The sequence below is a fragment of the Hipposideros armiger genome, unplaced genomic scaffold (genome assembly GCF_001890085.2).
Source record: "Hipposideros armiger isolate ML-2016 unplaced genomic scaffold, ASM189008v1 scaffold_176, whole genome shotgun sequence".
Classification (NCBI taxonomy): Eukaryota; Metazoa; Chordata; class Mammalia; order Chiroptera; family Hipposideridae; genus Hipposideros; species Hipposideros armiger.
In genome coordinates this window covers 1,743,080-1,757,978 of record NW_017731526.1, presented here as the reverse complement: position 1 = coordinate 1,757,978, position 14,899 = coordinate 1,743,080, and the positions used below count along the sequence as shown (strand labels likewise).

General features: G+C 37.3%; 1 protein-coding gene across 1 annotated transcript in view; it reads left to right on the top strand.

Annotated features, from left to right (window-relative positions):
- The window catches only part of SIDT1 (SID1 transmembrane family member 1), an 86,521-nt gene that overhangs the window by 28,820 nt on the left and 42,802 nt on the right, over nt 1-14,899 (top strand). Inside the window, exons 3-5 of the mRNA XM_019652225.1 lie at nt 9,091-9,136; nt 12,410-12,511; nt 13,431-13,514. Coding sequence (XP_019507770.1) covers nt 9,091-9,136; nt 12,410-12,511; nt 13,431-13,514 — 232 coding nt within the window. The remainder of the gene's footprint in view (nt 1-9,090; nt 9,137-12,409; nt 12,512-13,430; nt 13,515-14,899) is intronic.

The following is a 14,899-nucleotide window of genomic DNA, read 5'->3' as shown; positions in this document are numbered from 1 at the left end:
TCCCCCTCTCAGTGTTTGAAATAAATTTTAAATAAAAAGTGTTAAATTGGTTATATAAAAATTAGAATTCATGCTCATCAAAAGCATCATTACAAGAACAAAAAGATAAGCCATAGACTAGGAGACTATATTTCCCACACACATAATGTCAAAGGGCTGATATGCAGAATATATAAAGAACTCCTACAAATCAATAAGAAAACACAGGCAAAATCCTGACTGCTGACCCCGTTTATCACCTACCCTCTTAAGAAGCTAGAGCTTCTTAAGGGCAAGAATCTTGGAGCCTGTGAGTCAGGGCACTGCTCTGGATGGGGCTGGCACTGGGGGGTTGCAAGTCTGTATGTCCAGACACAGGTCCAGACTTAGCTTCACCGGAACAAATAAGCATTCTGAGGCAAAAATGAGGAGATCTTGGAGCAGAAACCATACTTGAGAAAACAATCCTTTAACCTGGACCTCTTACTAGAACTTTGGGGGCAGAGATAGAAGAGTCTCAGAAGGGTAATCAATGTTTATATTTATCCAATGGGGGGAATATATGTATAATATAAATAGACTCAAATATGCTAAATGAAGACTAAGAATGTCAAATGGAATTTAAAAAAAAGGAAAACTCTACTGTTGCTTACAAGAGTACAGCCTTTAATAAGAGAACATATAAATGTTTTAAATAAAAAAGAGTAAAAGAAATACCACACTGACACTAACCAATAGAAAGTTAGGGTAGTATATCAATACATTTCATAACAAATATGAAGTGAGACATTTCATATTTCTAAAAGAATCATTCACCAGGAAGACTTAAATTTAAACTCTAAATTTGTATGCATCTAGTCACATTGCTTCAAAATATACAAAACAAAAATTACAAAATGAAAAGGAGAACCAGATAAACCCACATTCTTTGTGGAAGACTTGTTTACAGCTGATAAAATAAGCAGATCAAAAATTTTAAATCCCCATATATATAGTAATTAGATAGAACAGATTTTGGCAAGCTATGAACCACAGGCTGGCCACTGGTTTTATAAATAAAGTTTTATTGGAACACAGCCTTACCCATTCATTCTCGTATTCTCTATGGCTATTTTCAAACACAAAACTGAGTTGTTGGGACAGAGACATTATGGCATGCAAGCCTAACATATGTACTATCTGGCTCTTTAAGAAAATGTTTACTAACACCTGCTATAAAAGAGCAGATAACATGATTAACAAACTTGAATTAGTTAATGTATTTTGAAAACTGCATCCCAAAATGATAGACTCTCTAACCTTTTCAAGTGCACATGCAACATTTACCAAAATTGCCAAGCTTTAATGTATATCTTGATAAATTTTAAAGGACTAAAATCCTGTATATGGAATTGATATAGAAATCAACCACAAAATTATATAAAGAAAACCACAAATGTTTGGAAATTTACTAGCCTACTTCTAAATAACTTATGAGTCAAAGAAGAAATCGCAATGAAAATTAGAAAACATTTTGAAAAAATGATAATGAAACTATGGCATTTCCTAACTTCAGGGATGCAACTAAAGCACTGCTTGAGGAAAATGTATAGCTTCAAATGTACATGTTAGAAAACAAGGCTGGCTGAAAAATCAGTGTGCTAAGTATCCATTTCAAGAAGTTGGAAAAAGAAGTGAAAAATAAAACTCAAAGAAAGTAAAAGGAAGTAATAAAATAAGAGCACAAAAATAATGAAATAGAAAACAAATTGACAATGGACAAAATGAAGCAAACCATAAGTCAGTTATTTGAAATGATTAGTACTGTTTTTATACCTGTTTTATAAAAAATAAAAGAGACAGGCAAGGCCATTTGAGAAAAAAATAAGCAAGAGACTTGAACAAAGAAGCTATCCAAAAACACAACCTGATTAGCTATCAGCAATGCAAATTAAAACAATAATGAGATTCCACTACATTTACCGAATTGCTATAATTTGAAAGGACTGACACCACAGTTCCACTCCTAGTTATATACCTAGCTCCTAGATATATAATTGTGGTATTCATTTAATAGACTACTACACAACAGTAAAAATTAACAAACTATTGCCATACCTAACAACAGGTAAAAACCTCACAAGCACAATGCTGAGCAAAAGAAGCCAGACAAGAGGAACACATACTAGTTGACTCCATTTAAATAAAGTGTAAAAACAAGCGAAACTGTTCTGCAATGCTAGAAGCCAGGATAGAGATAGCTTTAGGAAGGAAAAAGGAAGCACATGGTTACGCCTGCCTGGTGGGAATTCATTCAGGTATATACTTAGGAGTTGTGTTCTTTTCTCTGTGTGTTACACTTCAATAAAAAGGTTAAATTTAGAATATTTAAACATAGTATATACTACTTTTGCAGCGTATATTTCTAATCAGAACATTGTTCTATTATAAAATGCTCCTTAAACTTTTGAAGGCAGGTTACAAAGGAGTCTCTAGCGAAAAGTGTTGCCAGTAGGAACCACATGTTTATCTCAGTCTTCTCTACAGCCCTTGACCGTGTATACCCATAGAGACAGATGGACAGATGGATGAATGAATGGCCAAAATGATGAAGAATTAGTCAGAGCATTTTTCCCCAAATCCCTCCATTAATTTTGACGTAGAAAAAGGTAACTGATAATTCAAAAGCAAAACCCCCCCCCCCCCCCTCCCCCCCCCCCCCCCCCCAAAAAAAAAAAGGCAGGAAAAGATTCTCCAGTGGATAATCAATAAAACTCGAAATATCCAAATCAATTAAATCGGAGTCTCTAAGAAGGAGGTTTGAGCATTATTATATATTTTCTTAAAGTTTCCTGGGTGATTCTAATGTGCAGCCAGAGTTGAGAATCACTAAGCAATTTTTAAATATGGTGCTTATGTTTAGTTGTTTTAATAATTAAATCTATTTATTATATTAAACAATATGAGAATTCATGGTTATACATTTGAAGGAGGTGGGAGCACATTACTTGAACAGAGTGCAATTTGAACTTGAGAGAAGCTTTGCCTTTACTGATTGGTCTCTGTGTCTTTGACCTGTCACTGTCACCTGGTGGCAGTGTACTTAAATTCTAGGGACAGTTTTCTGGGTGGCTCATTAGATCCTTGGGAGAACTGAATTCTGTGAAGCTGAAGTCATAGATCACAACTCTGTGCAAGTGTCAATGAATGATTTGCACGCTGGTGAAACTGCAAATCTATTCCCTCACATTGTTTTCTCTTTCCACCTCTTCTAGTGTGACTTGACCTCAACAACCAGACATTCAGAGCATTTCAAAATGCACACACTTATGAAAGCTTTTATGAGAATAGATAAGCCTGAGAAGAGAGGGTATCTGAAATATATGTGCTTTTCCTCCCTGACTGGATTGTCCCACACCAGCCTTGCCGGGGACCCAGGAATCCAGAGGAGGTTGGTAAAGGGCAAGAGTGGAGAATTGTGAGATCTGGACTCTCGGTGCTGAGAGAAACACTGAAGAATTACCTCAAAATTCCTAACGTTGCAGTTTCTGCAGCATGTTTTTGAGTGGCAGACTAGAAGGTACATGAAACACGTTCCAGGATATTTTTTTCTAGAATCATAAGTTTTAAGAATGGAAGGACTTTTGGGAATCTGATCCACTCATCTCATCTTTACAGATGAGCAAGCTGATGCTCCCAGAGAGGTTAAGTGACTTGTCTAAACTCACACGGTTAGGAAAGGGCAAACTCAAGACTAGATTCTGTTAGGTTGTTGGAAAAGTCATGACATATTTTTTCTCTGTTTTTTGTTGCAAAAATGCATCATGACTTTTCCAACAGCCCAATACTTCTGACTCCCAACACTGAGTTCTTCCCACTATAGCACGCTAATGTCTACTTTCTGTTTAAATCTGCTCTCACAATTTTTATGTTGCCCTGAATATGTTTCTCAAATCCATGAAACATATATTTATTTAAATCCAGCTTTAAAAATAAAATTCTGCCTTAAATCATTACTCCCTGCAGTCTAACTACCCCCAACCCACCTCCACGCGCGCGCGCACACACACACACATAGCTTTGCCACCACTCGTTTTTCCAAACTCCAGTGCCTTGGTGTTCAATGCTGCAGAGTGTGAAGTTGCAGACAGGGAAGGAGCAGGCGGGCACCTGATCATGGGGTGAGAGGAGCTTAGAAAGGATGTTAAGAAATGGGGGTTGTTGTCTACACTGTGAGAGTTGTGTGAAAAATGGATTTGAAGGGGACAAGACTGGATGCAGAGAAATTAGAACATTGATGCAGTGGTCAAGATAAATTATAAAGAGGTGAACGGAAGAATTTGGAGGTGAAATTGACAAAATTTGATTGGCTTTGAGGGGTAAGGGCAACGAGAGAGTCGAGGGTGATCTTCTAACTTGTAGATGGCAGTACCACTAAGAGAAAATGAGAATTTTGAGGAGGGAAGGAAGAGATAATAAGTTTACTTTGGGGCATGTTAAACTTGAAGTTCAGATGTCTGACTGAGTGTTGGATATGTACCAGCATGATGCTCAGGAAAGAGTCTGAGTTACAGATAGCCACTGAGTAGAAGTGCTTCAGGAAGGCCAGTCGACATGGTGCCTGAGGCGGAGTTACAGGAGACAGGACTGGACAAACAGGCAGAACCCAACCCTCGGTGTTTGAGATCTTGTCTGCAGCACTGAGTTTAGACTTCACCTTCCAGTTATGAGAGCCGCTAAAGGATTTTACGCAACAGAATAATATACAGATCTGATTTTTTGAGATGACTTTAGTGGCAATGTGGAAGACAAACTGGAGAGAGGGGAGGGTAGAGGCAAATAGGCCAATGAAAAGTTAGTTAACTAGAGAAGAATATAAAATATTAGAGCCTGAACACGTTACGGCAGCGACAAAGTTGTAAGGGAGAAAAAGAATCAAGTAATATATATGGGGGTAATTCTCAAATTCAACAAATATATGTGGTAGAATAAAAAATATAGTCCTACATGAGTATTTGCAGGCTTCGATCCTCCTCTAGGCTTCTACGTAGGGCTCTTGAGTCTTTGTTTTGAGAGTTTTGAGTGAGATAGCTTAGCTAGATGCTGTGAGAAGTAGTCGATTTTTTGAGGAAATGGATGAGTGAAGAGACTTTAGGCCATTTTGCTCTGTGTCATACTATGTAATCACCCTTTGGTATTTTGGGGTAGACTACAGTAATGATTTACATTACTTTTCAAATTTTTTTTTCTTATTGGATGCTATATCGGGCAAAGACAGTGCTTTGGGTAGGAGCAGGTGCATCCAGCTTACTTTAATGCTGATACTATCAGTAAGTCTTGGTGATCAATCAAATGTGGGATGTGATCTAAAGGGAGGGGTCTAAGACAATTCTGACAATGATGTCCCAAGTCTGGTGAGGTTTATTGACAAAGAGACGTAGTGGGTCAGGATCAGCAAAATAACAGGACATTCCATTTTGATCGTGTGGAGTTTGAGGTGCTTGAGGCACAGTCAAGGGCAGAAGCCCAGCAGGTGATGAGTCTTCTGTGACTGCAGCTCAGGAGTTAGCCCTGGGCTGGATATGGAGACTGGAGATCCACTGGCATTTTTGTGGGTTTTGTGGCAACAGAACATATATATGATATTTTTGGCAATTGAATACATATATGAATATATATACATTCATATATACATATATATATTCATATATACATATATATATATATATATATGGGAAATGAGATAAAAAACAGGACTGTGGGTAACATTCTCATTTAAGGGATGGTCTGAGAAACAGAAACTATCAAAGGAGGCTGAGTAGGCATAGCTAGATGTGTGGGGGAAACCCCAGGAAAACAGGTGTCACAGAGCCCAAAGGAGCAAAGAGTTTCAAGACAGAGGGAGTGGTTGTCAGTGTCAAAAGTCACAGAGAAATAAAGTCACTGGACTTAGTAATTAGGAGGTGACTGTTAGGGGGATGGTGGGGAAAGAAACCTGGTAGCACTGGGGAAAGGAAAGAATGAATGAGGGATGAGGAGCTGGTTTGTCAAATGAAGAAACAAAAACTCATAGACACAGACAATAGTTTAGTGGTTACCACAGGTTAAGGGGGGAGAGGAGTTGTAGATGAGGGTAAAGAGGGTCAAATACATGGTGATGGAAGGAGAACTGACTGGGTGGTGAACACACAATGCGATATATAAATGATGTATTACAGAATTGTACACCTGAAACCTATGTAATTTTACTAACCATTGTCACCCCAATAAACTTTAATTTAAAAAAAAAGGAGCTGGTTTGTGAAGGAGAGGGAGGATATAGAATCAAAGGAGGAAAATACAGGAGAAAAGGAGAAATTTTGTTGAGGCACTTTCGTTTGTTATTTATTTTCAAAATGGTTGAGACTAGAGTATATTTATACCAAAGAGTAAAAAAGCAGATAAAATTTATAGGAGAGTTGGATTTTGTAGAAAGAAAGCCCCAGAGAAGGGAAGAAAGGGTGGATTTAGTGCATGCATGCAAAGTTTATACTTAGACCAGAGTGATGAGGTGGAGGGTTACAGAGAATGAGGGCTGGTGGAAGGGTTGGTGTAAGCAAAGGGAGTTCACGACAGATGGCAGTAAGTAGATAACAGGAAATGATATCCTGAAGTCCATAGTCCAAGTGAATAATACGCTATAAGTTTCTTTAACAACAAAGTGGGGGTTTTGAACGCCCACTGTGCTCTGTACCAGGGGCCTTGCTATCATAAAATGAATAACCTGTGAATCTCACAGTCCTCTCCGGTACTCACTTCGGAAACTGCTTAGCTCTTGTCCTTGGTTCTTTTTGCACTTACCCTTTCTTCCCATCCCCCTTTCATTTTTCTTCTGTGTTATTTATTACTCTCCTGTTTATATTTCTCCCCCCTCTCTCTGCCTTCCCCATGAGCCTCTCTTTTCCTCTTCTTCTCCTGCCTTCCTTACCAGCGCCCTCATCCCCTTTGCTTCCATCTGTTCCTTTTCTCTACCTCTCTTCCTCAAACTAGCCAAAGCAAGGGAACAAAGCCAGTTTTTATTTTTTCTTATATCTATTGAGTAAATATTTGTTTCCTTTGTTTGAAACAAATAAAATGAATTTTTTATACTTCTTTCTCTAAAACTAAAGGTGTACATGGATCTCAGTGGGCTTTGTTCTCTTTGTTAATGACCCTTGATAACGAAACCTTCCCCACTTCTCTCAGGGCCCCTGGGGAAGGAAGCAGAACTTTTCATCTATAACAGGCATAATGCTTATTTTGCACATACTGTTGACTCCATGAGAAAGAGAGGATTTAAATGTGATAGTCTTAAAAGAAAATATTATGTGCTTAAAGTTTATAAGTGTTATCCTAGTAAGGAAAACATAAAGAATAGAAAAATAACCTCAGAAAATTCATATTGATGGCCATACATTCAGTGTTAAAGCTGGAATTAAAATGATGGGGGAGGAATTAAAAAACAAAACAAAACCAATAACTTCTGGCCAAAGAAAACTGGTTACTCCTGGAAATCGTATGCTGTCTGTTGATAACCAAGAAAATCAGTATCCTTTTTGTTCCCCTGACCCGGCCACAAACAAAAATGAAGGCCCCATATTGCCCTGGTGACAGCATATGACACTCCCCACACTAAGAAGGCACTACCCAGACACACACAGCACCGTGGGTTCTCACTCTGGCTGTGGAATCTCAGGAGCAGACACACAGCTGGGTTTGTCACTGACCTTGGCTTCTTTAGGTGACTTAAGGCTACAAGTTTTCAACCTTGTTTCAGCAGAACCAATCCTCAACACTGATGATGATTTCTGTTGAGAGAGGACATATAAAAATTGCATCCATTGCTAAAGTCTGAGTCCAGTCTGCCAACAGCCTAAATTGTTAGTCATCACCTTTAGAAATAGTTTTCAAATTTTATGACTTCTAAACAATACCTCCAATCATCAGCTTCTTGCTTAAATATTTGGACATGCCCTTTCAAAGAAATCTCTAATAATTTTTCTTAACTGTTTAGTTTTTATAAAAGAAAAATTAGAAGTAGAAAAAAAAAGGTTCTTTAAACAGCACCAGTCTATGAAGCTGGGGAGGGACCCCAAAACATGGCCAGGTTAAGATTCCCAGAAATGCAGGCCACACTGGAGAGGTGGGGGCATGCCATTCCCCAGGGGGGTAGACATGGGAGTGCAGTGAGCTTGTATGAGTGATTCTCACAGCCAAAAATGAGACAAAACCCAGAATAGAGCAAAAGTGCAAAGGCAGCCTTTACAAAACTATAGAGAGCACCAAACTTGTCTTTGTGTTTTCCGGCCTCTTGGGCGGTTTCCCATATGTTCGCTCCAGACAGCACTCTATGCTACAAATGTATGCTTCCCGCATGCTTCTCACACTCTTCTTTCCCCGTGCTGGATCATTGCTGTCTTTCACAGAAACATGAAAGTATCTAATAAAATAATTCACAGTAAATTGCTAACCAGAGAAAAAATAACTCCATTATATTCCTTTGGTGGTACATGCCTTTTAAAGGAGGGCCTTAGAAGGCAATACCTAACCCACAAAGGACAAAATCTTGGAGGGGAATTTTGCCTTGTGGAAGGCAATTGGGGAGATGCTTGGGAGCAGGAAGAGCACACTCCTATTCCTAGGGACCCTCCCATGTTGGTTAGCTTCTCACTCCATTTTTAAAAACATGATCTTTTGCCATGGGTACATCAACATTATTTTGACATGTTATCTTCATTATTCAAAAGGACCTCAAACTTTCATTCCCTCTCCTTTTCAACCCACTTCCGACACCTAAACCCTGTGCTTTCTTGTAAAATCTTGAGAGAATCCAAAGGCAAAAATGTCTACAAAAGTAAACAAAATACGTACTTGTATAGATATTATTTCATGGGTATTTAAAGACATAAAATTATTCCCTGCCCCCTAATTTGGTCATTCTGGAGAGTTGAAACCAAATTCCCATGCAGTTTACTTTGTATGTTTGATGAGACCAGACCTCCCTTCACAAAGGATAAGGCTTTTTTTTTTTTTTTGCATCTACAATAGTTTAAGATGGTTTTCTTCTAAAAAAAATTTTTTTCCTTGCTAACTTATCCCACTTACATTCCTCAGGACAAATGTTGCCTTTTACTTCACTGCCAGCCCCTCTCAACCTCAGGTAAGTGAGGGTTTCAAGGTTATGATTCTATCTGTTGGTATTACTCAAAAAAACTATAGTAACAGGTAGAGTTAGCATGTGGTGTTGCCCTTGATCTTTCACAACTTAAAATATATTTGTATTTTTTTAATGTAATTCATGTTACTAGGATTTTAGACGCAACATTTAATCTTATTACCAGAACTGGTGAAATGGGTGTCATGACATTTGTTTGCAGATGTTCCTTGGCTCAACTTTCATTCAGAAAATTGTTGACCTACTATGTACCAAGCAGTGTTAGACTGTACTAGGGGCCAGGGATAGCAGGATGGAGAAGAGAGAGACACAACTTCTGGACCTTATCATTGGGATGGGGCCGAGGGGACAGAGAGTGGAAGGCCATCTCTAAACAGATACACAAATAAATAATTGACCTGGAGACACAGTAAAAATATGAGATGTTAATTTCTACAGTGTTGTGAGTGGAAAAAAATAGTTTCTCCTGTCATAAAGAGAGAACAAGAATACTGACAAAAATTACTAGAAGAATTAGATATTTGTGTTGTGCTCTCCATTAAGCCAAAAGCATAAACAGAATAAACACATGAAAACCTTGATTAATTCAGGCTGCTTTTCTGTTGACACTTCTAGCTACCTTCCTTTTTTCTTTCATGGCTTTTGAAAGAGTAAAGTTTATGCAATAGTTTAAAACAGATTTATTTAATGTCCTGATATTTATTGTAAATCTTCTGTAATACAGAAGATTTGTAAACTGTAACACAGGCTGTAATACAGTTTGGTCATAAATGGCTACTTAATTTTTTCTTTGGAAATATTAAAACTTGGATTAATATATTATATGCACATTACTGTAAATCTATTACAACCACCTGTGTGATAAATATTTAACAACCAGTTTTTGGAGAGAAAGCCATGATATGTAGTATTTGCCCATTTCTGTGGTATAAATACCTTCACCATGGCCGATGGTCAGCTGCCAACATGATGTCACTGAACATAGAGTTGGGGAGAGATGCATACAATTAGTTCCCCAAACCTGTATGAGTCCACTCCCACACACCTTTTAAAAGAGTTAAATTTCTCAGCAGTGAAAGCCTCCACAATGCATATATACTGCCACCCAGTGATAGGAGAGGACTACAGACTCACAGTACATTTCCCTCAATACTTATTGGGTAGGTAATTCATGAAATATTCAAAAGCATTTGTTACTAGGTGCAATATGAGATATTAGAAAGGGGTGGAAAACTTGCACCCCAACTACAGAATGAGTACAGTCTAATAGTCCTGTACAGAGCTATAGTAAATATGATATACTAAATGTTGTAATGAACTTTCAATTTGTAGATTGAAAATCAGTGATGATTATATATTTTGACTTCCTTTTATTTTAAAAAGGCATGTAAATATTAAAGCCTAAGTAGTTTGTATATAAACCCCAAAGTAGAGTAAAATATACTTAGAACAAACTAATAAAACAAAGTAGAAATTCTTCAGTATCTATGTAAGTCTTACTTTACCATTAACTGTTCCCATTTTGGCCTGAATTTTATGTCCTCTTCAACTGTTGAAAAGATTTTCTATTCCTACAAACTCACCCAAACTATTGGACATTCTCATACAACCTTCATCATCACTGTCTGTCTCTATTCTTGTAGATAGAAGCAGGTTCTAGAAACTGGGCAGGTAATTGGGACCCAGGATGGTGATTTTTGGCCTAAATTCCAGCCATTGCTTTGGGTATTTGTTATTTGCTTATTTCTGATAAAAGTAGATTATCAAGGCAAGGGTCAAAAACATTTATGTGGGGTTTATGATCATTTAGAGATAAAGAAGGTTGATAATATTTTGGCATATAGAAAAGGGTTCAGTAGATATCTACTGCTCGCACAAAACCAACTCTGATATGAGTACATATATGGTGCTCACCATTGCTAACAGTTATCACAGTAATGCTCTTTAGTTACAAAGGTAGGTTCCCTTAACAACCTAGAGCACCTCTTGGGAATTCCAGAGGATTCACCTTTGGAAGAGTCCTGTATTACATGAATTTAATACCAGCTCCAAAATGAAAGCACAAAATGAGGTGGGTTCTTGGGAGTGTTGCCACCTGTTGAGCGGCGTGAACAGGCTTCCAAACAGCAGCATCAATGACACTCCTCAATCTTGAGATTTTTTTTTCTCCCATCAGAAGGCTTTGGGTTATTGAAAAACACTGTATTTTTGTTGCTCTAGTTCTCAGAATAAGGTTAGTAAAGAGGATGTTAGAATGCAATGTTAAGTTTTAACATGTTTTGCTTCACCTTTAAAGTAATAGATGTGTTAGAGTCCTAAAATATGTTTTGGTTGGTTTCCTCAAAATCTTAATCACATATTTTATGTCAATTTTCTCAACCAGTTACCATATTTAAAATTATTGGGCAGAAGTTCCCTTTCTTCATTATTAGCAACACGTTTGAAACTTAAGAGTTAATAATATTTTCAATAGATTTATAATCCAAATAGGTAAATAATAGAACCTCTGTGTATTTTAAGTGTTTCCTTAATAAGTTTTTCAATGGATTTATAGTCTAAGTAGGTAAATAGTATAACCTCTTTCTATTGTAAATGTTTCCTTATTCTGATGATATTTGAGAAATACTTCTAAAGATATCTAAGCCTGCCCAAAATTGTGAGCATATTTCAGAGGGCTAGATGTAAGGCTTGGTCTTTGAATCTAAATGTCATCTCACTATATTCCAGCCAGGAAATAAATTCTTTAGCAAAAAGTCTAGGGGAAGGGTGGGTCTAGTGCTGACTCTTGGCTATAAGAAGGTGGTTAAGATCTTGAAGAACAGGCTTATCTGCTTTTCAGGGTAGAGCTTCATGTTTCAAAATAACCACAAAGTAAATCTTGTCTCATATTACATCCTACATGTCCTTCATTCAAAGGTAGGAGGGATCTTTTTAAGTAGAAACTGAAATGAAGTGCAGCAAAATTTAGTTAAAAAATACCATAGAAAATGAAATGGCAATATTGTATGAAATGACTGCTTTGTTTTGTTCATGCTGTATTATTCCTAAGGTCTGGCCCAGAGCCCTGCAGAGAGCAGTTGCTCAATATGTGTGAGATGAATGGCTGACTAAATTAATGGAGGTTTATTGAGATTCGTATCTAAACTTTGGGACTAATATTAGAGGAAACAATCTGATTCATATGAAAATAGTTTGCATTCATGATTGTAAACATTGCTTGATATTAACAAGCCATGGCTTTCTTTTTGTTGCTCTCAGTATTTTCTATACAAATTTCCTGAAGATGTGGACTCAGTTATTATTAAAGTTGTGTCTGAAGTGGCTTACCCATGTTCTGTTGTCTCAGTGCAGAATATCATGGTGAGTCTTAATAGCTTGTCAACTTTCCAATATGGAGCATTATATTGTCCCAGGATAAATGAACGAGGAGGGTGGGGGACATATCTATGTATCTCCTGCAAAACTGCTGATTAAAAAGAACAGTATCTTCTGCACACAAGTAGGCAGTCCATGTTTAGCGACATTGATTTGGGAAGATAGAGAATAGTTGGCTCCTCACCAAAATAAATGAAGGAAGGAAGGAAGGGTAACAGGGAGGGAGGGATGATCATGACAAAGTACAAGGAAGACAAAGTTGTGGATAACAGGAAAAAAACCAGAAACCTACCATGTGTTCTTAGTTTTTAAAATGACAAAAGCTATATGATTTCGCTCATGTGTGGAATATAAAACAAAAAAGTAACAAATTAACTAGCAAAACAAAATAAAGCAAAAACGAACTCATAGATACAGACAACAGATGGTGGTTACCAGAAAGAAAGGGGATGGGGGAGGGGGAACTGGCCAAAGGGGGTCAAACACACAGTAATGGAAGGAAACTAGACTTTAGGTTGTGGGCACACAATAGAGTTTACAGCTATCAAATTATAATGTTGTACACCTGAAATTTATACAATGCTATTAACCAATGTTACCTCAATAAATTTAATATAAAAATTTTATTGTAACCTTAGGCCCTTTCTGCCTTATAAGGTATTAATAAAAAGTGGAAAGGTAAAAACTTCAAGACAACTTTTCATTTCTCTTTAACATAAAGTGACCTTGACTTTAGAGGACAAGGCACCAAGTTTCAGGAAACTGTTTCATGACTATTCTAGGGGAAAACTTTTTATGGTCTATGGCTGAGTACAGAACCCCCACTTTGTATGTGTGGTATGCACAGTGTGACATGATATGACATTACTGATGCTTTCCTTTTTATCCCCCATGTACATTTCAGTGCCCAGTGTATGATCTAGACCACAATGTGGAATTTAATGGTATCTATCAGTCCATGACCAAGAAAGCTGCCATCACACTCCAGGTGAGACATCATTTCTGTGGTCACTATTGTCAATAACAGTGTGCAGTTTGTATTCATGTACCTAAAGGGGCAGCATCCAAAAGGGATTGCCATTCACTGTGTGCCTTTCTGACCGATTTGAAAACAAAGATTGCTATGCTTGAAATCAAAGCCTGGGCAATGGTGGACAATGCAACTCTGCCACGTGCCCCATTCCCCCTGGGGAAGTCTTGGAAACCCATGATGTAGTAAGTCATATATCTGACAGATTGCTTAGAGAGGTAAGAGCAGAATATTTCAATCTTCTCAATTTAGGGTAAAATTTATGTGCTCCATTTAAAGCCATTAAACATAGTCTAATATTGGGTTGTCGGAAAAGTCATGACGTATTTTTCTATGTTTGTCATTACAAAAATGCGTCATGATTTTTCCAACAACCCAATAATAATCTGTACCAGCAATACTAAGCAAAAGAGGACTTCAACTCTGGACAAAATGGATTGGTTCAAAGGAATGTGAACCGCATTTGTGTAGTAGTTTGCCCTTTTGGTATCTGTAATTGAATTATTATTTTCATGTAACTTGACAGCAAAAATATACACACATACCAGTATATTTTCTAAGAGATTCTGTCCCTGACTTCGTGGTGATACTTACTTGAGGTATCTGTGATACTTGATAACAGATAACTTGATCTGTTCTCTAGGTTAAGGTGACACTTTTATTGAATAACAGCAAAGAATGAGGAGAAGTTAGTTATAATTTAGATATCAGACCTTAAATTTTCTATCAGTTCAGCTTTAATTTTCTGGTGTCTCAGATTTGATACTCCAAATATCTGCTCTTGTTTTTAGTATTTATTTCTTCCTTAGCATCCCAAATAAAAAAGGGCAGGAAAATAACCATAGTAAGGATCTCAGATTTTATATTCCCCAAGACACTAAATTAATAATGAAGTACAAGGCATATCAATACATCTCTACTTTGACTGTGTTTGGCAATAAATTGTTACTTCTCTTTTGGGCCCATGATTCAGTCTTGGGCCATTTTCACAGTGGGTTAAACATAATATCAGAAATTTGGGGATGATAAAAGAAGACAGAGTTGTAGAAATAGAATAGACCTTAAAGATCATCTTGTCAACCATGCTTCATTCATGGATAAAGAAACTAGGACACAAAGAACCACACTTAAAGGAACTCAAAGCAAAGACTCTAACTTAGGTCTCCCGACTTGTCTTTGCTTCCCTAACCTAAATTATTTTTTCAAAGGCTGACTGAATGACTTTTTGGGAAAGGCATTGATCATTAGATTTAAAAATAATACAAACTTGGGCCAGCCAAGTGGCTCAGTTGGTTAAGAGCTCGCTCAAGAGTTTGAGCTCTGAGCAACAGCAGTTCAAGTCC